The 24,305-nt window shown below is 36.2% G+C and overlaps 1 protein-coding gene and 1 long non-coding RNA gene across 3 annotated transcripts in view; one reads left to right on the plus strand and one right to left on the minus strand.

The window, feature by feature from the left end:
* The window catches only part of ME1 (malic enzyme 1), a 254,780-nt gene that overhangs the window by 16,644 nt on the left and 213,831 nt on the right, over positions 1-24,305 (minus strand). For both annotated transcript variants that reach the window (XM_077162347.1, XM_077162348.1), the window contains one exon: positions 160-265. In XM_077162347.1, the coding sequence (XP_077018462.1) occupies positions 160-265 (106 nt within the window). The remainder of the gene's footprint in view (positions 1-159; positions 266-24,305) is intronic.
* LOC143684918 (uncharacterized) overlaps positions 1-24,305 on the plus strand; it is a 32,887-nt gene that overhangs the window by 6,683 nt on the left and 1,899 nt on the right. The window lies entirely within an intron of this gene.

Raw genomic sequence — 24,305 nt, forward strand, 5'->3', positions numbered from 1 at the left:
TGAATGAATAATTTTGTTCATTAATTCCAAAGGTCACAATTCCAACAAAGCCAAGTTATGCCACACAAATCAGCAGTTAAGACAACTAATCAGGGCAACATGGGGGTTGGGAGGTGGGGGATGGGAAAGGAAGGTAGAGAAGAGCGAAAAAAAGTTTACCTATGAGGGCAGTTGGTTTTAATTTTTGAACAATGGCTTCTAGGTTCTTCATTTCTTCATGTTCATGGGCAAATTCCTCTTTCTCCGGTGTTAAGGAAGCACGTCCCTGAGTAAAGCAGATACAGGCACATCTTGTTTTAATGCACTTCACTTTATTGTGCTTCAAAGATAATTGCACCTTTTAAAAATTGAGGATTTTTGGCAACCCTATGGCAAGCAGGCTATCAGCACCATTTTTTCCAACACCAGCTGCTCACTTTGTGTTGCTGTCTCACATTTTGGCAATTCTCTCAGTATTTCAAGCTTTCTCATTATTATCATATCTGCTCTGGTAATAGGTGATCTTCGATATTACTATTTTAATTATTTTGGGGCACCATGAACTGTACCCACATAAGATGGTCAAGTAACTCAATGAATGTTGTGTTATTCTGTTCCACTGAGTGCTAAAACATATGTCTGAGTCAAAGACATTTCAAAATGTTATATGTATTACCAGTACGTATGTTTAACATCTTTTTGTACTATACCTTTCCTAAAGTGTGTTTTTGAATTGTCAGATTATTATTTCATTCATTTTTTCAATGAATATTTATATATTGAATAATGCTCTAGACAATGGGTATATAATAAAAAAACAAAATCTTTTTGTCATTTTATTATTATTTAATCCTAAATGTCTCATTCTACAGACATTTGTGAGATCAGCATTAGCAAATGGTAATAAAAAATAAGATTTAAACCATTTCATTGTGTACTAAACTTTATTTGTGTGAATAAGCAGTGTTTCAGAATATACTATTGACTTTAGTTGGAACCCTACCAATTTAGATATCATTAATTAAAAATGAAACTTTGTACCATATTTACTTCATACATTAGCTTTCTGAATATGCACAAGCTTTCTATGGCTTTGTTTTTAATGTTTTGATTATGAATGTACCAGGCAGAGTATAAAATATTAAGATCTTTGGCTACATACCAAATTGTCACCTAATTTATATAGTAATTTATGGATCATAAGTTGTTTTCACATATTTCATTTGATCCCCTTAATAATCTTTAAGAAATAAGGCAAAAATAATTAGGGCCATTTTACATTAGAGGAAACCAAGGCTCAAAGATGTTAAGGAATTTGCCCAAGCGAGTGATGATACTGGGCGTCAAGGTCTTTCCAATTCTACACAATGTAGAGAAAACGTTTTACAAATGCTAGTTGTCTGCAAATGGTTAATTCTGAAGATAATACAATTTTCTTCCTTTAAAAGGTTAACATATTATTTCTGTTTTTATAAGAAGTAAATGTGAGAAAAAAATTCCAAAACATCTGAACCTCTCTGTGCTGGTTTCCTCCTCTATACAATGAATAGGAATTTCTACCTCATCAGGTTGTTTGTGAATTAAATTAAACAATACATAGAAAGCCCTTAGAACAGTACTTGCCTTAGAGCAAGAGCTCAAAAAGCGTTAGTGGTTAGTAATTTAAATTATATTGATGAAGAAAAAACTATGAAATCCAGCATTTTTGAATTTTAGTATATTTTCTTCTAGTCTGCTATAAAGTGCTAATTTGTAACACTGTTTCCCCTAAGGAACATGACATTAGATTGGATGGCCCTCATTTCTAAGTTCTTAAATGTTGTCAGAGGTTTTCTTCTTACACTTCAAAATATGTTATACATCTGAGACAATGAAAAATAACCGTATTTCATGCGAAATCACATGGGTTATTTACTCTCAGTAGAGAACTCTATTTTCTAATAATGTTTAGTTGACTATTCTAATTCTATGTTCCTGTTTATCATGCTAATTAAAGAAAAAAATTTAGTCAAAAGAATTAGATAATTCAGTTTCCTCTTTCATCAAATGGTTCAATAAAGCTTATCTATTATCATAGCTTTTTAGAAGTAGTTAAAGGTCCAAAGAAACAAAAGAGTTGAGGCAAATAAATCTAAACTGATGTTGTAGGTAAAAATTAAGCCAAATATTTTCCAAACATTTCTTCTTTTGTATTTATGAGACAAGACTTCAAAAATTTCCCTTTTAAAATATAAAAAAATCTATCACAATATGAAAATATTTACATTTCTATCTAAAATTGAGGGGGGGTGACTACCAGGTGCCCCATCCTCAGGTTTCTTCACTTCACAGCTGGGATATTTTATTTCATTAACATGTCTCAACCATGAACACTCACTAGCATCATCCTAGCAGGTACAACTTGGCTTTGCCTAGCGATAATTTCTTAGTCACAAATGAGAACACAGAGGTATTTGGGGCATAATAGAATCACCCCAAATATTTTGATATTTTCTTACTTTTTATCAGGGGAAAAGGGAGGTTGAATTATTGATCCCCATTCCTCATCATCCCTCTCTGTGTCAATGTCCTTTGCCAATTAACTTGCAGTCTCTTCCACAAGAGAGAATATAGTCCCCACCCTTCGAACTCCCCATTTTTGTTCCATGTGTCTTACTTTAGTCAATAAAGCATAGGCTGAAATGACAAGTGTGCCAGTTCCAAGCTCAGTCCTTAAGAGGCACTGGTGTTTCTGCTTCCCCTCTGGTGCCTTTCCTGTTCCTATAGGCTGAGCCCTTGGTCTTGGGGTTTGCCCCTATGAAACATCCCTGCAAAGGAGAGGCTAATGGCTACTTAAAATTAAGCTTAAGAGTCATACCAAGAGGACATCTTTTGTTGCTCAAATGTGGCCTCTCTCTCTAAGCCAACTCAGTAGGTAAACTCATTGCCCTCCCCTCTATGTGCGACATAACTCCCAAGGGATATAAATCTCTCTGGTAATGCGGGACAGAACTTCCAGGATTAGCCAGAATCCAGCATTGTGGGATTGTGAAAGCCTTCTTGACCAAAAGGGGGAGGAGAAATGAGACAAAATAAAGTTTTAGAGGCTGAGAGATTTCAAACAGAGTCCAAGGTTATCCTGGAAATTATTCTTATGCATTCTTATGCACTGTATAGATATCCCATTTTAGTTGATGGTGTATTGAAGTGGCTGGAGGGAATTACCTGAAACTTTTAAGCTGTGTTCCAGTAACCTTGATTCTTGAAAGTGATTGTATAAGATCATTTTACAATGTGACTGTGTGATTGTGAAAATCTTGTCTCTGATGGTCCTTTTATCGACATGGACAGATGAGTAAAAAGTACGAATAAAAAAAATAATGGGGGATACAGAATAAATTTGGTAGACTGAAATACTAGTGGTCAGTGAGAGAGAGGGGTAAGGGGTATGGTATGTATGATTTTTTTCTCTTTTTATTTCTTTTTCTGGAGTGATGCAAATATTCTAAAAATGATCATGATGATGAATACACAACCATGTGATGATACTGTGAGCCACTGATTGTATGAATTCTATGCGTGTGAAGATTTGTCAACAAAAATATTTTTTTTAAAAAAAGAACAGTTTTTAGACGCTTAACCTAGTGGCTACTTTTTCAAAAGTTTAGAGAGTTGCTTTTCAGGATGTTTATACAGAAAATGGAAAGTGTATAATGTATGCTAGAATCTCTATAGAGGAATATATTCCATAATACTGGGGAGGCAAAATAAAGAAAAAGATCCCAGTGTAATTACTCATCCATTCCAAACTGGTTATAATGAAATGTTATGTAATTTTAAAGGTTGCCAAAAAAAATACATATCCTGGAGAGAAGGTTGAATGACTTGCAAGGCTTGACTGCTTGCTGGTCTTTCATTTTTCTACCTGACAAAATATAAATATTACTCAGAAAAATACCAATTCAATACATTTACTATAGTATCTGCATACAGTACAGTATTTTTATCTCCAAATACTGGAACTTGTGGTAAAGCATGTTCACTGTCCATCAATATTTATTCTCTCCTTTATAATAATAAAATTTCCCAGTTTTAGCCAGTCACATGGCTAGCCAAAGAGACTATTTCTCAGCCTTTTTGTAGCTTGGTATGGCATGAGACTGTGTTTTGGTCAAGAGAACAGAATGGAAGTAATACATGCAACTTCCAACTTGTGGACCTATAAAAGGGAATGAGGGAAAAAAAAAAGGGAATGAGGCACACTCTCCTAATCCATTCTACTTCCAGTTGGTTAGAAGATGGCGAGAGCTGGAAAGCTCTGCATTCAGAGATATGTATGATGAACATACCCTAAGCCTGGGGTCTGCTCGTCACATCACTTTTATGTAACAAAGACATTGTATCTCACTTAAGTCACTGCATTTTTGAGTCTCCTTGTACAGAACTTTAACCCAAATGGTCTGCTCATTTTATAGAGCTGAAAAGAGCACAAACACAAAAGAAGACATCTACCTTTCAGGAAAGCCAATGGCCAAACCATTAAAACAAAGAAACTTGTCTAAACAATTTTTAAGAAGATTTCCAGTAATATAAATCCCACCATTTCTCTATATTTCAGCTATTCTTTTTTTCCCTCAGATTGCTGCTTACTATATTTTTCTACAACTTTGTACCACTGCCCTCAAATAATCTTTTGCCTTAAACAATATATTGAGTCCCAATATCTTCCTTCCCAGATGAGAAACTCCAATGCTTTTATCTGTTCTCACTGGACTCATCTACCTTTCCTATATAATCAATGAGGTGGCTCTTTGAATCTTCAGATGCTTTTGACACCCTTTAAATACAAGAGAATTGAAAACTGTACTCCATCAAAGCATTAACCAATGAAGAATGACATGGTCAAGGAATTACTATAGTTTCTAACTTTTGCTTTCAATGTTCTACTAATGTATTCTAGTATCATATTTACTTTTGAATAAGAGAAAACATTATAATCTGGCTTCAATTTTGTTGTTTACTTTGAAATAAAAAGCAGATAAATCACTGAAAGGATCGTGAGAGAAAAAAAAACTGTCGTGAGACCTTAGGATCATTGAAAAGGAATGGGAATAGAAAATAGTAAAAATAGCTTTAGGAGCTATTTTTAAAATAAACACCAATGTGTTTAAACAAACAAACAAAAAAAGATTCCACACAATCCTTCAGAAAGAATGGCCACAGCATGAAATAGAATAATTAGAGCTTACAATGAAAGTTTGCTGCAGTGTTTTCCCACTCTGAGAAAACAACCACTTCCTGTTTATCCCACTGCCAACAAACAAGAAGACAATGAAAATATATCCACTTGTTTCAATTATGTGATTTATAATACATTTGCATATGATCTCTATTAAAATGGAAATCAATTCATTTTTTATCAGAATACCAAGTCAAGAAGTAATCTCACACATAGGAAAATGAAACCAGCATAAGAATAAAAGTTTAAGAAACAATTTTGTTAACGGCTGATATGATCACATTTAAACTGATAAAATATGCACTATTTCTAAAAGAAGAATGTAAATAAGCATGTAAATCCATAATGTAAAATGAACTTAAAAGATGGTGTATCATCTGCCAGTAAGAGACCCATCAAAATACCCATTTGCAATGATTCAAAATATTTTTCTCAGTGTGGTGTCCCACATTATCCACAAACCAATTTTCTGGTTTTAGCTTTAAATGTATTTTACAATCTTGTCTTAACCACTGTTGATTCAATTCAATATATCAATACCTTGCTGAAAATTTTGTTAGTTAGGGACATAACTAGCAGTAAAATATATTCTAATATTCAGTAGCAAATAAATCTGTGTTGCTTCTGAAAACTTTTAAGGATATTCAAAAAAAAGTAAAGGAAAAAATCCCAAGAAAACATTTATAGAAAATGCCATCCATAAATTTTATAGGTAGAACAGTATGAGCAAACCTATGGAAACTCTTCCACTCCTACATGAACCTGGGAAAGTTCTTTGAATCTTCCACGGAACTTGATTTTTCCATCTAAAAATGATTTGGGATTGGTGACGATGGCACGACTGGTGAGAATGAACCACATTTGTGGTTTCCAAAGCTGAGTGAGTAACACAATACCTGAAGAAAACACAGATAACAGAGTCTTGATTCCATATATTCTAATTCAATTAATTCCAGGGTGTAATCCAGGAATCCATATTTATTTTTAAAGCCTCCCAGACGAACAGCATGATCAGCCAGTTTTGAAAATTACTTTAAAAAGGTACGTGATATGCTCTCAAAAAATATTTCAAAATGATTGAATTTTAAAGAAGGAAGGCAGCAGAACACAAACTGGCAGTCATAGATTGCTAGTATCATGATGGCTGACAATCTGAGATATAAAGCAAATTATTTAACATGGTTTAAAATCTGTAAATTGAGAGAAATAAAAAGGAAAAAATAAAAAGACAGAAAACATTGGAGGAAAGGAAACAATGTATGCTTTCAACATGAACATCACAGCTTCTTAATCACATTATCACCATTGTGAGTTCCTAACCACTGAAGGTAGTATTTGTTCAGAAGACATTGTATCGATTAAGAAAAATAAATTACCCACACCCTCACCACCAATGCTTGATTCTTGGTGAAAATTTATAAGAGCTGACAGAATATTTAGCTAAAGCAAAGAATAATCAAATGATAATAATGGAATGTCTAAAGGACTCTACTTGCCAACAAAAGAAGAACCAAAAGAAAAAACAGACTTCTGGTCAACCAAGATGGCACCGTAGATGCTTCCAAGGTGCAATTACCTCATAAAATCTTTGAACAACTGACGAAAAAATAGCAGTCATTTTTCTCAAAACTCAAGAAAACTGTTAACATGTTGCAGTAATGGGGCTGGTGCTGAATCAGGAAAACACAGCTTTAAAAACAGTGGAATCCTGTGGCAATCTCATCAGCCTCTTCCACAGCCCCTCCTTGGGACAATTTGAACCAGCCTGTACCCTCACTGGGCTCCTTGACCCTGTTTGGCAGGAAACAGAGTAACCCTTAAAGCTTACTGGAGTACCTATACGTCCAAGCCAATCTATCAGATGCAGCATGAAAGACTGAACCAGGAAATCCGTATATGGTACATCATCCCAAAACTTTCCCTGCAGGCAGAAGCAGCTTGTAGACAGCAAAAGGAATATAAAACACAATTAAGTCAAAGGGACCTGGAAAAAACAGATTACTGACTTTAAAACATGCATTAGAGCACCCAGAAAGGGTGCTATTTAATAAGTAAAAGGGGCATTTGGATTCCTGTTATGGGGGTTGGGATAGGGATTCTTGAAGCCACCAGCAAGCACAGACCCAGGGTCAGAAAAACTGGAAAGGACCCTGCACTTCACTTTTGCCTCAGGATGATCTTCTTAATAAGAGGGCTAAACCCTGAGGGAAAGCATCAGCCAATGAAGAGTCAATTTGTAGAGACTATAAAAGGTGTTTTGTTTTGTTTTTTTGTATGCTGTATGGCATCACATTTCATTCTTTTTCCATATGAGCATCCAATCATTGCAGCACCATTTGTTGAATTTTTGTTTGTTTGTTTGCTTGTTTGTTGGGAAGACAAACAAAGCCGGGAATTGAACCCAGGTCTCCTGCATGTCAGCATGTCAGGCGAGAATTTTACTACTGAACTACCCTTGTACTCCCCAAAAGGTGTTTCTGGCAGCTGTTTCTTTGTTACCTGCTGGCACCAAAGGAAATCTCTGTGATATCATATGTTAGATACAAACAGACAGCTCAGGGACTAAATCACAGAGTTAATCCTTCAAAAATATTAAAACATAAAAGATTATAAGACAAAGAAAGAAACAGGAAATGATGGCCCATTCAAATGATCAAGATAAAAATCCAGAAATCAAATCCAGACTTAGACAAAACAGACAAAGACTTAAAAAACAAACAAACTTAAATATGCACAAGGAGATAAAGGAAGTCACAGAGGAAAAACTAAAGAATATCAGGGGAAAAAAATGAATGAACAGATGAGAATATCAATAACGGGAAGTTAAAAAAAAAAAACCTGAAATAATGGAGTTGAAGACCATAATAATGGAAATGAAAAATTCCCTAGACATTTCAACAGGATATTGGAGCTGAGAGAAGAAGGAATCCATGAATTTGAAGAGAACAATAGGGTTATCTCTGTCTTTTCTAAGTAATCTGATTCAGGCTAAGGGTCAGAATGAAAAAAATAAACAAAGCCTAAGAGACATGTGTAACACCATCAAGTGCGTCAATATACTCATTATGGATATCCCAGAAGGAGAAGAGAGATAGAAAGGAGTAGAGGGAATATTAAGAAAAATAATGAGAAACTTAAGGAAAGTCACAAATACGCATATGCCAAAAGTCAAATAAATACAGAAGAGGATAAACTCAAAGAGAACCATGCTCAAACAGGCAGTAGTCAAAAGTCATATCCTTTGTCTTAGAATTACATTAAACTGTTTGAAATTACTATAAAACAAAAGATCAATGTAAAGCATAAGCAAATTTCGAAAGCTGAAAAAGAAAAGCAATATATCATATACAAGGGAGTCCCAATAAGATTAAATTCCAATTTCTTATAAGAAACCACTAAGAAAAGAAAGCAGCGGAAGGAAATATTTAAAGAAAGAAAATAACTGATAAGCAAGACTTTCTTTTAAAGATGAAGAAGAGATTAAGACATTCTCCATTAAAGCAAAAGCTGAGGGAATTCATCAAAAACAGACCCACCCAACAAGCAATGCTAAAGGGAAGTCATCAGACTGAAAGGAAAGGACACTAGGGATCAAAGGGCAGGTGTCTAGACAGATGTCTAGAGCAAAATAAAGACAACATTTGGTGAATGGGTAATATAAATGACAGCACAATTGTAGTGTATTTCTTGGTATGTAATTCCGCTTTTTACTTCTCACAGATTCTAAAAGGCAGATGCATAAAAAGTAATGATAAATCTATGGTTTTAGAAATACAATATATAAAGATATAACTTGTAAGGACAGACATTTACAGGAACAATGTCTGTTTAAGGTATTTAAGTTGGTACCCAACGAAACATGACCTTATATACTTAGGATGTTAAATTTTAACACCAAATAAAATGTTCTAAACATATAGATGGAAGGATTAAAGAAGGGACAGGAAATGGTATAGTTTTGAAAAATCAAATGAATGTGAAAGCAGGAATTACAAAAAGCTGGGGAACATGATATAAGACTTACAAAGAGAAAATAGTAAAATACCGGAGGAAAGTCCTGCATTATCAGTAATTTCTTTAAATGTAAAGGGATTAAATTCTTCAGAGAAAAGGCTGAAAAAAAATCATGACCCAAAAGTACACTTTTACAAGAGACTCAACTTAAATTCATTGACACGAGTATGTTGAAAGTGAAAGGATGGGGGGAAAATACCATGCAAATAGAAACAAAAGAGTCAGGGTAGCTATACCATTATGAGATGAAATAGACTCTAATCCAAAGGTTATTAGAATGGACAAAGATAGTTGCTATATACTGATAAAGGCATCAGGTGAACAAATACACATAAGAATTATAAATATATAAGCACCGAACAGCAGTGGTCCAAAATATGTAAATCAAATATTGACAGATTTGGAGAAATACACAGTTTTACATTAACAAGAGATGACTTCAATACACAACTGTCAATAATGGTTCCAACCAAAATGGAATGGAGCTAGAATTCAATAACAGAAGAAGGATCAGAAAATTCACAAAAATGTGAATATATATACTCTTATACAACTAATGGGTCAAACAACAATCCACAAAGGAAATAAGGACATTATCTTGAGGAAAATAAAAACAAAAACTTGAGAAAGAGGCCAGCATAGCGGCTTAGTGAGGTGTAGGATTTAGTTCGTCCGCCAGAACAGCTAATAAATAGCCAGGAACAGTACAAAGCAACTGCTGGAGCCACGTCAATGACAAAACACGCAGCGTACCCCAGTGTGGACCAGCTGGACCAGCTCCAAGCCCACCCAGAACTGTGAGTTCCCCAAACCACGGTAGCCGGCACCTCTCCCCTACAGGATGCTTCCCACAGGGGAAAGGAAAGGGAAAAAGACATTACCAGTAGCAGGGGCTAAGCACAACCAAGCTCCAAGTGTGGAATTAATTCACAAATACTGACTACTAAAAATAGGTCCCCAGCTCAGCTGGACCTCGAGTAAAAGCAGAGGCTGCTGGTTTTGGGCCCTGCGCAGAGGGGGCAGGGCTAATGGAAAAAGAAAAAAAGCAAAAAAGAAACATGTTTTTTGGATCAGATAGCACATAATACTTGAAAGGGTCTGGGCCCTGAAGGAAAGGAGGGAGCACATAGGACCTGAAGGTACACAAAGCAACATACCTACTTATGCTCTTGATTGGCAAACCTGAGGAACAGGGGTCCTGCTCTGAAAAGGAGTTTTTTCTTTTCCTTTTTTTTTTTTTTTTTTTTTTGTGGTTGTGTTTCTATACCTTGACTGCTCTTTGGATACAGCTGCAAGGCTTCTCAGGCTCCAGCTGCCCCAGGCATAGGCAGAATTGAGCTTCTCTGAGTGTTTGTCTGGAGCTTGCACCTTCCCAAGGAGACGGGTGGGGTCCAGCTCAGGTTGAATCCCTCCATCAAGGAAGTCAGACCCCAGGGACTGGGAAAGTGAAGCAATTAAAGCCAGACTACAACCTCTCCTCTGCTCAACCACAGCTCCAGCAGGGAGAGTCTGCTGAAGTTAAAGGTACCACATCACCTTAGGCTGGTGGGACCCACAGGTAGAAAAGCACCACATACTGGGCAGGATAAGAAAAACACAAAGTCTAGAGGTTTCACAGGAAAGTCTTTCAAATTGCTGGGCCTCACCCTCAGGGAAAACTGAGGCAGGTGACTCTTTCCTCCTGAGAGGAGGCCAGTTTGGTCTGGGAAAATCTGGTTAGGGGCTATTATACCTCAGTAGACCCTTCTAAGGGGAGTGTGGGGAAAGGCACCATACAGGCAGGGCAAGAAACAAGAAAACAAGAACTGAAAAATTCTGATAAATTAAACAAAACCTAAGCTAGAAGTGCAGAATAAGCTGAACTGAATGTCAAAGAACAGATAGACAGCAAAGTCATCCAGCAAGAAAATTCTAGGTAAAGAAAAAGTGAAAACAATCTCCAAAAGAAACTAATTAAGGTAATTAAATACCTAGACAACAACAAAAACTAAGGAATCATATATGAAAATTGAAGATATGTCCCAGTCAAAGGAACACACCAACAATTCAAATGAGATATAGAAATTCAAACAATTAATTCAGAATATTCAAACAGACAAGGAAAATCTCATCAAAAATCAGATCAATGAATTGAGGGAGGATATAACAAAGGCAAGGAATGAACAAAAAGAAGAAACTGAAAGTCTGAAAAAACAAATCACAGAACTTATGTGAATGAAAGGCAGAGTAGAAGAGATGAAAAAAACAATGAAACCTACAATGTCAGATTTCAAGAGGCAGAAGATAGGATTAGTGAGCTGGAGGACAGACATCTGAAACCTGACAAGCAAAAGAAAATATAGGAAAAAGAATGGAAAAGCATATGAATATACTTGTTGTGGGCATCCCAGAAGGAGAAGTGAAGAGAAGGGAAAAGGAGGAGAAAAACTAATGGAGGAAGTTACACTGAAAATTTCCCAACTCTTATGAAACATTTAAAATTACAGATCCAAGAAGTGCTGTGTACCCAAAAACAGAACAGACGTACTACAAGACACTTACTAATCAGAATGTCAGATGTCAAAGAGAAATAGAGAAACTTGAAAGCAGCAAGAGAAAAGCAATCCATCATATACAAGAGAAGCCCATTAAGACTATGCATAGATTTCTTAGCAGGAAGACTAGAAGACAGTGGGATGATATATTTTAATCACTAAAAGAAAAAACTGCCAACTAAGAATTCTATATCCAGCAAAATTGTCTTTTAAAAATGAGGGAGAAATTAAAACACTTTCAGACAAAAAATCACTGAGAGAGTTTTTGACGAAGAGGCTGGTTCTGCAAGAAATACTAAAGGGAGCACTAGAGACAGATACAAAAAGACAGGAGAGAGAAGTGTGGAGAAGAGTATAGAAATGAAGACTATCAGTAAAGGTAAAAAGAAGAAAAATAAGATATGACATACAAAATCAAAAGGCAACATGGTAGAAGAAAGTACTGCCCATACAGTAATAACACTAAATGTTAATGGATTAAACTCCCCAATCAAAACATAAACTGGCAGAATGGACTAAAAACAGGACCCATCTACATGGTGTCTACAGTACATGCATTTTAGAACCAAGGATACACATAGGTTGAAAGGGAAAGACTGGAAAAAGATATTTCATGCAAGTAACAGTCAGAAAAGAGCAGGAGCAGCTATACTAATATCCAACAAATTAGACTTCAAATATAAAACAGTTAAAAAAGACAAAGAAATACATTATGCATTAATAAAAGGAATAATTCAACAAGAAGACATGACAATGATACATATTTATGCACTGAGCCACAATGCTCCAAAATACATGAGGTAAACACTGAAAACATTGAAAAGAGAAATAGGCAAATCTACCATAATAGTTGGAGACTTCAATTCCCCACTCTCATCAATGGATAGAAGATCTAGGCACAGGATCAATAAAGAAACACAGAAGTTGAATAATACAATAAATGAGCTAGACTTAACAGACATCTATAGAACATTACATGCCACATTAGCAGGATACATCTTTTCCTCAAGTGCTCATGAATCATTCTCAAGGATAGACCATATGCTGGATCACAAAGCAAGTCTCAATAAATTAAAAAAGATTGAAATCATACAAAACACTTTCTCAGATCATAAAAGAATGAAGTTGAAATCAATAATAGGCAGAGTACCAAAAAATTCACAAATATGTGGAGGCTCAACAACACACTCTTAAACAACCAGTGGGTCAAGGAAGAAATTACAAGAGAAATCAGTAAATATCTTAAGGCAAATGAAAATGAAAAGACAACATATCAAAATTTATGGGATGCAACAAAGGCAGTGCTAAGAGGGAAATTTATTGCCCTAAATGTTTATATCAAAAAAGAAGAAAGAGCAAAAATTCAGGAATTAACTGTCAGCTTAAAGAACTACAGAAAAAACAGCAAACTAACCCCAAAGCAAACAAAATGAAAAAAATAATGAAGATTAGAGCAGAAATAAATGAAATAAGAATAAGAAAACAATTGAGAAAATCAACAAAACCAGAAGATGGTTCTATGAGAAAATCAGTAAGACTGATGGACCCTTAGCAAGGCTGACAAAAAGAAGAAGAGAGAGGATGCAAATAAACAAAATCAGATATGGAAGAAGAGACATAACCACTGATCCTGCAGAAATAAAGTAATGAGAGGATCCTATGAAGAACTTTATGCTAATGAACTCAACAATGTAGATGAAATGGGCAACTTCCTAGAAAGATCAACCAACATTGACTCCCTTGAGATGAAGCAGTCGACCTCAACAAACCAATCACAAGTAAAGAAATTGAATCAGTCATTAAGAAGATCCCGAAAAAGAAAATGTGAAGTCTATCAAACATTCAAGAAAGAATTAGTACCAATCCTGCTAAAACTCTTCAAAAAAAATGAATGGGGGAAAAGCTACCTAACTCACTCTACGAAGCCAACATCACCCTCATACCAAAGCCAGACAAAGATATTACAAGAAAAGAAAACTATAGGCCAATCTCTCCAATGAATATACATGCAAAAATCCTCAACAAAATCCTTGCAAATCAAATCCAGCAGCACATTAAAAGAATTATACAGCATGACCAAGTAGGATTCATTCTAGGTATGCAAAGATGGTTCAACATAAGAAAATCAATTAATGTAATACACCATATCAACAAATCAAAGCAGAAAAACCACATGATCATCTCGATTGATGCAGAAAAGGCATCTGACAAAATTCAACATCCTTTCATGTTGAAAACATTCAAAGGATAGGAATAGAAGGGAACTTCCTCAACATGATAAAGGGAATATATGAAAAACCCATAGCTAACATCATCCTCAATGGGGAAAAACTGAAAACTTTCCCCCTCAGGTCAGGAACAAGACAAAGATGTTTTGTCTCTCACCACTGTTATTCAAGATTGTGTTGGAATTTCTAGCCAGAGCTATCACACAAGAAAAAGAAACACAAGGCATCAAAATTGGAAAGGAAGAAGTAAAACTCTGTTTGCAGATGATACGATACTATATGTTGAAAACCCCCAAAAATTTACAGCAAAACCACTAGAGCTAATAGTAGTTTTGAGTACAACAAAGTGGTAGGTTACAAGATCAACACTCAAAAATTTGCAGTGGTTCCATACACTAGTAATGAACAATCTGAGGAAGAAATCAAGAAAAAATTCATTTACAACTGCAACCAAAAGAATAAAATATTTAGGAACAGATTTAACTAAAGAGACAAAAGACCTATATAAAGAAAACTACAAGAAATTGTTAAAAGAAATCACAGGTGGAAGGGCACACCAGGTTCATAGATTGGAAGACTAAATATAGTTAACATGTCAATTCTACCTAAATTCATTTACAAATTCAATGCAATACCAATTAAAATCCCAAAAACTTACTTTTCAGAAATAGAAAAACCAATAAACAAATTTATGTGGAGCCTGAATAGCTAAAAGTATCCTGAGAAAGAAAAATGAGGTCAGGGTCTCACGCTACCTGACTTTGGGGCATGCTGTGAAACTACAGTGGTCAAAACAGCATGGTACTAGCATAAAGATGGATATACTGAGCAATGGAATCGAATAGGGTGTTCAGATATAGACCTTCTCATCTATGGACAATTGATTTTTAATAAGGCAGTCAAGCCAACTCACCTGAGACAGAATAGTCTCTTCAATAGATGGTACCTAGTGAACTGGATATTCACATGCAAAAGAATGAAAGAGGATTCATATCTCACACCCTATTCAAAAATTAACTTAAAATGGATCAAAGACCTAAACAGTAGATCTAAGACCATAAAACTGTTAGAAGAAAATGTAGGGAAATATCTTATAAATCTTATAATAGGAGGCTGTTTCCTAGACCGTACACCCAAAGCACAAAGATTGAAGAAAGAAATAAATGAATGGGAACTCCCCAAAACTGAACACTTTTGTGCATCAAAGAACTTCATCAAGAAAGTAAAAAGACAGCCTACACAATGGAAGACAATATTTGGAAACAATATATCAGATAAAGGTCTAGTATCCAGAATATATAAAGAGATTGTTCAACTCAACAACAAAAAGACAGACAACCCAATTACAAAATGGGCAAAAGACTTGAACAGACACTTCTCAGAAGAGAAAATATAAATAGCCAAAAGGCACATGAAAAGATGCTCAACTTCCCTGGCTATTAGGGAAATGCAAATCAAAACCACAATGAGATATCATCTCACACCCACCAGAAAGGCCATTAGCAATAAAACAGAAAACAATAACTGCTGGAGAGGATGTGGAGGAAGAGGCACACTTATCCACTGTTGGTGGAATGTCAAATGGTACAACCGCTGTGGAAGACAGTTTGGCGGGTCCTCAGGAAGCTAAGTATAGAATTGCCATAGGACCCGGCACTACCATTGCTATGTATCTACTCAGAGGACATGAGGGCAAGGATACAAGCTGACATTTGCACACCAATGTGTACAGCAGCATTATCTACAATTGCCAAGAAATGGAAACAGCCAAAATATCCATCAACAGATGAGTCGCTAAACAAGCTGTGGTATATATATATGATGGGATATTACGCAGTTGTAAGACAGAATAAACTTATGAAGTATATAACAATATGGATGGACCTTAAGGACATTATGCTGAGTGAGATCAGTCAGAAACAAAAGGACAAATACTGTATGGTCTCACTGATATGAACTAACATTAGTGAATGAACTTGGAAAACTTTAGTTGGTAACAGAGACCACCAGGAGATAGAAATAGGGTAGATATTGGGTAATTGGAGCTGAAGGAATACAGATTGTGCTACAGGACTGGTTGTAAAAATTCAGAAATGAACAGCACAATACTACCTAACTATAATACAATAATGTTAGAACACTAAATGAAGCTGAATGTGAGAATGATAGAGGGAGAAGGCCTGGGGGCACAAATGAGATCAGAAGGAAAAATAGACAATAAAGACTGAGATGGTATAATCTAGGAATGCCTAGAGTGTATAATGATAGTGACTAAATGTACAAATTTAAAAATGGTTTTGCATGAGGAAGAACAAAGGAATGTCAATACTGCAGGGTGCTGAAAATTAATGGTAATTAATATTTTAAAACTTTAACTTATGTGTGAGACTAAAGCAAAAAATGTTTACTTGGTACAAAATTTATATTTTGTCTAGTGCATTTCCTAATATAACTATGTGGACAGCTTGACTGAATACCATAGTACATGGAACCTTGAGCAGGGCATGAGATTTTGTAGGTTTCTCCAGAATGCCTCAATAAATCCCAGAGTGATTTGAACAGTGAATAAAAAAGTATTTGCAAAGTCCCTGTTCTAGTTTTCTAGGTGCCAGAATGCAATAAACCAGAGATGGGTTGGCTTAAGGGGGTTTATTTAGTTAAAAACAAATAGTTCTTCAGAAGAAAGGCAGTGTACTTTCAACTGAGGCTCTTTTTTATGTGGGAAGGCACAGGGTGATCTCTGCTGGCCTTCTCTCCAGGCCTCTGGGTTCCAACAACTTTCCCTGGGGTGATTCCATTCTGCATCTCCAAAGGCCTGGGCTGGGCTGAGCTGTGAGTGCTGAGATAAAGTATACTGAGCTGCTTGGGCTGTGCTACATTGAGCTCTCTCATTTAAGCACCAGCCAATTAAATCAAACATTCATTGCAGTAGGCATGCCTCCTAACTGACTGCACATGTAATGAGCAACAGATGAGGTTCATATGCCATTGGCTCATGTCTATAGCAATAGAACTAGGCACCTTCACCTGGCCAAGATGACACCTAAATCTAACTACCACAGTCCCCTTGGGGGAATGGTGAGAAAGGGGAAAATTCAACTTCCCCAAGTGAAGAATTCCTAATATTCTCACAAGCAGTGGGGACGACCAAAGCAACAGGCTGGGCCCCAATCTTGGGGTTTGTTCATATGAAACTTAACTCGGCAAAAGACAGACTAAGCCTACTTAAAATTAGGCCTAAGAGTCACCCCCAAGAGAACCTCTTTCATTGTTCAGATGTGGCCTCTCTCTCTCAGCGAACACAACAAGCAAATTCACTGCCCTCCAACTCTCTGCATCGGACATGACTCCCAGGGGTGTGGACCTTCCTGGCAACATGGGACAGAAATCCTAGTATGAGCTGGGACTTGTATCAAGAGATTGAGAAAACCTCCTCCTCCAAAAGGGGGAAGAGGAAAATGAGACAAAATAAAGTGTCAATGGCTGAGAGATTACAGAGTTGAGAGATTATCCAGAAGGTTATTCTTATGCATAATATAAATATCACCTTTTTAGTTAAGGTGTAATGGAGAGTCTGGAGGGAACTGCCTGAAAATGTAGAGCTGTGTTCCAGTAGTCATGCTTCTTGAAGATGATTGTGTAATGACAGAGCTTTCGCAGTGTGACTGTGTGATTGTGAAAACCTTGTGTCTGATGCTTATTTTATCTACCTTATCAACAGACTACTAAAACATATGGATTAAAAATAAATAAATAATAGGGGGGACAAATGTTAAAATAAATTTAGGAGCTTGAAATGCTAGGGATCAATGAAAGGGAGGAGTAAGGGGTATGGTATGCGTGAATTTTTTTCTTTTTTCTTTTTCTTTCTTTTTCTGAATTGATGCAAATGTTCAAAGAAATGATCATGATAATGAATATACAACTATGTGATGATATTGTGAGTTACTGATTATATATGTAGAGTGGAATGATCATATGGTAAGAATGTTTGTGTTTGTATGTTGGTATGCTTAATAAATAAAATAAAATAACAAAAAGGAATTCTACCACTGAACTACCCTTACACCCCCTAGTTTAATTTATTTAACATGGAACCTAGAGTAGAGAAGAAATTCTTAATCAGAAAATGAAAATATCTGCAAAATGCCTTAAGAGACAAAAGAAAAACATGAAACTATTCAACTATCCCACCTGGGGAATTCTTATTGTTTTCTTAAACAACAGGGGCTCCCAATTTAATAAACTAATCTCAAGATTTTGAGCCTTGCTCTTATAAAACATTTCTCTGTAATGGCAATAATTACATTAGTAATAAGCTTACTTATTACTAAGAGTCACCCAAGAGTCACCACCAGAGAACCACTTCTGTTCTTCAAACGTGATCTCTCTAAGCCAAACACTACAAATAAACTCACTACCTTTCCTCATTACCAAGCTGGGATATGACTTCCCGCGTGTTAAGTCTCCCTAGCAATGTAAGATACGGCTCCCCAGATCCCCCAGTGGAGCCAGGCCCTTGCATCATAAAATTAGTTAATCGAAAAGTGAAATAAAATTCCAGTGGTTGGGCAGGCCATGGTGGCTCAGCAGGCAGACGCCTGCCATGTCGGAGACCTAGGTTCAATTCCCAGTGCCTGCCCATGCAAAAAAAATCTGGAAATTCCAGTGGTTAAGAAATTTCAAACAGAGTCAAAAAATCAGTCTAAATGTTACTCTTACACAAATTTCAGCCAAATTTGGCAAACTGCCATAATATGCTAAGCCCAAGTAAGTGTTCCTAAAAACTCTAAAAATATATACTGAGCTCTATCTTACTCCAGATTCTATTCAAACTATGTATACAATTTTTCAAAGATTAAGCCAGAGCCTGGGCTCCTGTTTCCCATGCTCTACCAGCCACCCTCAACAGCATAGCCAGACACTTCTATGTTCCCACAAGTAGGGCCTGTGAGCCACTGACAGCTGGAAGCAGTTACAGAAGAAAGACCACTGGCCCCAAATTCCCTAAGATTAAGGGAACTACCAATCTCTGAGGGGGAAATGAAGCAGTCTTAGAATCAGGGTGGTGGCTGAGTAATGAACAAAGGGCAAATTCCAAGGAGAGTCAGGCCTCAAAGAGAAAGATATCTCTAAGAAGAACAGCAATAACTAGCACCTGTAAACAACTGACCCCATCTGAGTGAGTTATCTACAAACACCCCAGATGAGGGAAAAGGGGAGGGTAGTAAAAAAGTTAATAAAAATTATAAAAGGAACAAAAATCTATAAAAGCAGATTGCCCCACAGTGTAGGGCTTGCCTCTTTTTTTGTGAGATTGCCTGCATGGCCTCTCACATATGTAGCTTAATGAAATTTCAACCTGCTCGCTCTAAAAAAAATAAACCAAATCAAAAACAAAATTAAAAACTTTTGTGCATAAAAGGAATTCATCATGAAAGTAAAAAGAAAACTGATATAATGGAAGCAAAACATTTGGAAACTATGTATCTGGTAGTTTAATATCCAAACTACATAAAAATCTCCTACCATTCAACAATAAGAAGACAAACAACCCAGTTTAAATACTGGTAAAGATCTGACTAGAAATTTCTTCAAATAAGATGCACAAAGGGTGAATAAGCACATGAAAAGATGCTCAACTTCATTAGCCATTAGGGAAATGAAAATCAAAGCCATAATGAGATATCATTTCACACCCACTAGAATGGGTACTATTTTAAAAAAATGGAAAATAACATGTCTGGAGAAGATGTGGATGAGGAACACCTGTTCACCGCTGGTGGGAATGTAAAATGATGCAGGTGCTGTGGAAAACAGTTTGGCAGTTCCTCAGAAGTCAAGCATAGAATTACCATATTACCTGGTAATTCCACTGCTAGATGCATACCCAAAGGAACTGCAAGCAGTGATCTAAACAGATATTTGCATACTGAGATTCATAACGGTATTATTCACACTTGCTGAAAGACGGAAGCAACCCAAGTGTCCTTCAACAAATGAATGGATAAACAAAATGTAGTACATACATACATACAATGGAATATTATTCAGCTATAAAAGTGACTGAAGTTTTGATACTTGTGAAAATAAGCATAAATCTCAAAAACATCATGTTGAGTGAAATAAGCCAGACAGAAAAGGACAAATAGTGCATGATCTTACTTATATGAAATAATCAAAATGGGCAAATTTCTAGAGACAAAACTAGAATATAGATTTCCAGGGGCGAGGTTAGGGCAGGGAATGGGGAGTTAGTACTTAATTGGTATAGAATTTCCATTTGGGGTGATAGAAATATTTTTACTTTACCTTCTAAATTAAGATACTTGGGTATGATTATGACCAAGTAACTGATTTCAATCAATCTTACTGATAAGGATAAATTATTTAAAATATTGATATTCAATACCATAAACTCATTCTATTGCACATATGGATGTGAGGAAAATGCTATAGCTGTAAGTTTGAAATGAAAACAGAAAACAGGTAAGAATAATACTTTTTAGTTGGATGATGATTTAACTCCACAGATGAGTTAAGTTCACAGTTCACTTTTTAGTTTTTGGTTTTACATCTTTAAAAAAATGAATGAATTTGACCAATAAAAATTTTAATTTCAAACTTCCATGATTTTCAAATATATTATAAATAGTTACATTACAAATTAATAACTATTAATAGAATGTTATCAGTTTTCCAGAGATGCTGTAAATGTACTGAGGAATGAAGGATAATAAACACAAAAGAAACATGTAAATTTGAAAGCATGATTATACTAATTTACTAGTTATCTTAACATTTATTAGTTCTGCAACAAAAATCAACATAAGAATTTGACAGTATAAAACATGAAAGAAAAATTGGTTAGCTGAAACTTCATATGTCTCTTAAGTAGTGCACAAGCTATTAAATATATAACAACCATTTAAAATATAACTTTCTTTATCTTGGCATGGAGAGTATACATATGTCTTTGTTTTGGCAAGTAAAAGACATGAACTAGGAGTGACTGATTAGGTCTGGGCAGTAAATTCACAGTTATTGGAACTATTGTAGTTTAAGGAAATTGGATCCTCAGTTCAGTAACAGTGTGTCAAAATTATTTGAGATACTAAAATCTGTATTTTTATACAGACTTCATATAAAATGTTCATCGAACACCACAATCATAGACTTCCACATTTGGTTCTAGAATGTTGGAAATCTCTAAATATAAAACAATTTGTCTAGCCCTTTCAATGCTTCCAACTATATATATGCTTATGATCCCAAAACTCCTTATCCCCACCATCAGATCCTTATCCGGAGCATCAGCCCTGTATCTCTAACTACCAAAGAGACATCTCCATCTCAGGTCTCCACAGCAACCTTAAACTTGCTATTTCCAAAATCGGTCTCATTATCTTCCCCCTTAATTGGTCTATCTTTTATCCCTTGTTTACAATAATGGCCATATCATTTACTGGTCAACCAAGGAGTTCAGGTAGACTCCATCTGTACTCTACCCTAGTTCCTCCCTCTATATTTAAACAGTTAGTAGGTATGCCAAATTCATTTTCTAAATATGTACTGAATCAAGCTTCTTGCATGTACCATTTTGGTCAATATATTAATTCAGGGTTCAATTAATTTTTTTCTACATCATCTCAATAGCTTTTTAACTAATTTCTCTGTCTCAGTTTCCCCTCATTTCAATGAATCCTTTTATAATGACATCAAAAAGACTCAAGACGCAAGCTTCCTTACATAGGTTTCTTCAACTACACATTTGCAGGATTCAGAAGAACCTTTGTTACCTGCCATACGCTTTCTTTAAAACCTTAATCCCTAAATGTTCTCTTACTCCAAAATATTTTCTCTTGTACATGCTGATTTCTTATGCCGGAAGGCCATTCATTAAATAAATCACTTATTAATGACCAATTTATTGTCTGTAATGTACTGGTTGAAAATATAAATAAACAAACATGATCCTTAGCTTCAATTAGTATCTCATACTGAAGTTGCAACATACTTACCTTGTTTCAGTTTTGGATATTGCAAGTTTAATATGTGTATTAATTTATTAAGTTCTCAGAATGCAATATAACAGAAATGGAATTGGTTTTAAAAGGGAATTTAATAGTTACAAGTTTACAGTTCTAAGTCTATAAATATGTTCAAACCAAGGCTTCCAGAGAAAGATACCTTGGTTCAAGGAAGGCATGTATGTGTCTCACGTTTGCCAGTCCTTCTTGCTGATTCGTTGCTCCCAGCTTCTGATGCCAGTGGTTTCTTCTCTAAGCATCTGTGGACCTTCACTTAGTTCCTCTGGGACACAACTTTGGGTTCTGGCTTGTGTAGCATCTCATGGGAAGGCACATGATAAGGTCTGCTGGGTTCCGAACTCTAGTTTCTGACTTGTTTGACATCTCATGGGAAGGCAAATGAAAACATCTGCTGGGCTCTGTCTGTTTCTAGGCATGTGTTCTCTGTCAGCACTCTGAGCATCTCCAAACATCCTTATCTCTGTCAGCTCTACAGCAACTGTTCTCCAAGCATCTGCATCTATGTTTCCAAACGTCTGTGTCTGCATCTGCATCTGAGGTTTCATCAAAATGTTTTCCACTTTCATAGGACTCCAGTAAACTAATCAAGACCCACTTTGAAAGGATGGAGTCACATCTCATTTAGACAAAAGGCCACACCCACAACTGGGAATGCCACATCTCTGTGGAGATAATCTAATCAAATGTGTTTCCACCCTACAAAATTGAATCAGGATTAAAGGACATGGCTTTTCTGGGGTACACAACACTTTCAAACTGGCACAATATGTTTATGGAGACTTGAGAAAAACTCCTAAATCTTCCAGTGAAACTTCAGTTTAAGAATCACCTTGTTAGGCAATGAGACAGTGGCTCAGTGGCAGAATTCCTGCCTGCCATGCTGGAGACCCAGGTTCAATTCCTGATGGCTAGCCATACGAAAAAAAAAAAGAAACACCTTGGGCAGGCCATGGTGGCTCAACAGGCAGAGTTCTTGCCTGCCATACCCAAGACCTGGGTTCATTCCCAGTGCCTGCCCATACAAAAAAAAAGAAAAGAAAAGAAAGAAACACCTTGCATTGGCACTTTCCTCAGCATTCTGTGCTGTTTTGAAACTGTTATATACACTAGAAAAGTCGTGCTCTTTTAATTCTAATCCAATCTTGTGGAGGTGAGCTCATCATTTGGACAGGACATTTTGATTAGATTATTTCCATGGAGATTTAGCCCAGCCCATTCAAAGTACGGCGGGAGAGTGAGTCAAAGCTAACACAGAAAGCAGAGAGATGAAACCAAGACAAAAGATGTCTGGAGATGCAGAAGGAAATGCCCCAGAAAATGCCATATGCTGAGAGAGCTATTTGAAACCAAAAGCCCATAAAGAAGGACAGTAGACATCATGGTGCGCCTTCTAATGCGACAGAGACACACCAGATGTGATCAGCCTTTACTGAGGGAAGGTATCCTTTCGTTGATGTTTTCATTTGGACATTTTCATGGCCTTAGAACTGTATATTTGTAATCTAATAAATTCCCTCTGTAAAAGCCAATCCATTTCTGGTATATTACATTCTGGCAGCTTTAACAAACTGAAACAGTTCCCTTCCTTCTCTTTAGAGCAGTCAGAAGTATTCTTTCCTGGGCACCAAGGACAATGTGCTGGTTTGAAAGGATGTATGTACCCTAGAAAAGCCATGTTTTAATCAAAATCCCATTTTATAAAGGTAGAATAATTCCTATTCAATACTGGATGTTTGAAATTGTAATCAGATCATCTCCCTGGAGATATGATTTAATCAAGAGTGGTTGTTAGGCTGGATTAGGTGATGACATGTCTCCACCCATTTGGGTGGGTCTTGATAAGTTTCTGAGTCCTATGAAAGAGGCAACATTTTGGAGAATGAAGGCAATTCAGAGAGAGCAGAGAATACTGCAGCACCATGAAGCAGAGACTCCATCAGCCAGCACTTTGAAGATGAAGAAGGAAGATGCCTCCCCCGGAGCTTCATGAAACAGGAAGCCAGGAGAGAAAGCTAGCAGATGAAACTGTGCTCACCATGTGCCCTTCCAGCTGAGGGAGAAACCATGACTGTGTTCACCATGTGCCTTCTCGGATGAGAGAGAGATCCTGAACTTCATCGGCCTTCTTGAACCAAGGTATCTTTCTCTGGATACCATTGATTCCATAGACTTGTTTTAATTGGGACATTGTCTCAGCCTTACAATGGTAAACTAGCAACTCAATAAATTCCCCTTTTTAAAAATCATTCCGTTTCTGGTATACTGCATTCTGGCAGCTAGC

The sequence above is a fragment of the Tamandua tetradactyla genome, chromosome 5 (genome assembly GCF_023851605.1).
Source record: "Tamandua tetradactyla isolate mTamTet1 chromosome 5, mTamTet1.pri, whole genome shotgun sequence".
In the NCBI taxonomy this organism is placed as follows: Eukaryota; Metazoa; Chordata; class Mammalia; order Pilosa; family Myrmecophagidae; genus Tamandua; species Tamandua tetradactyla.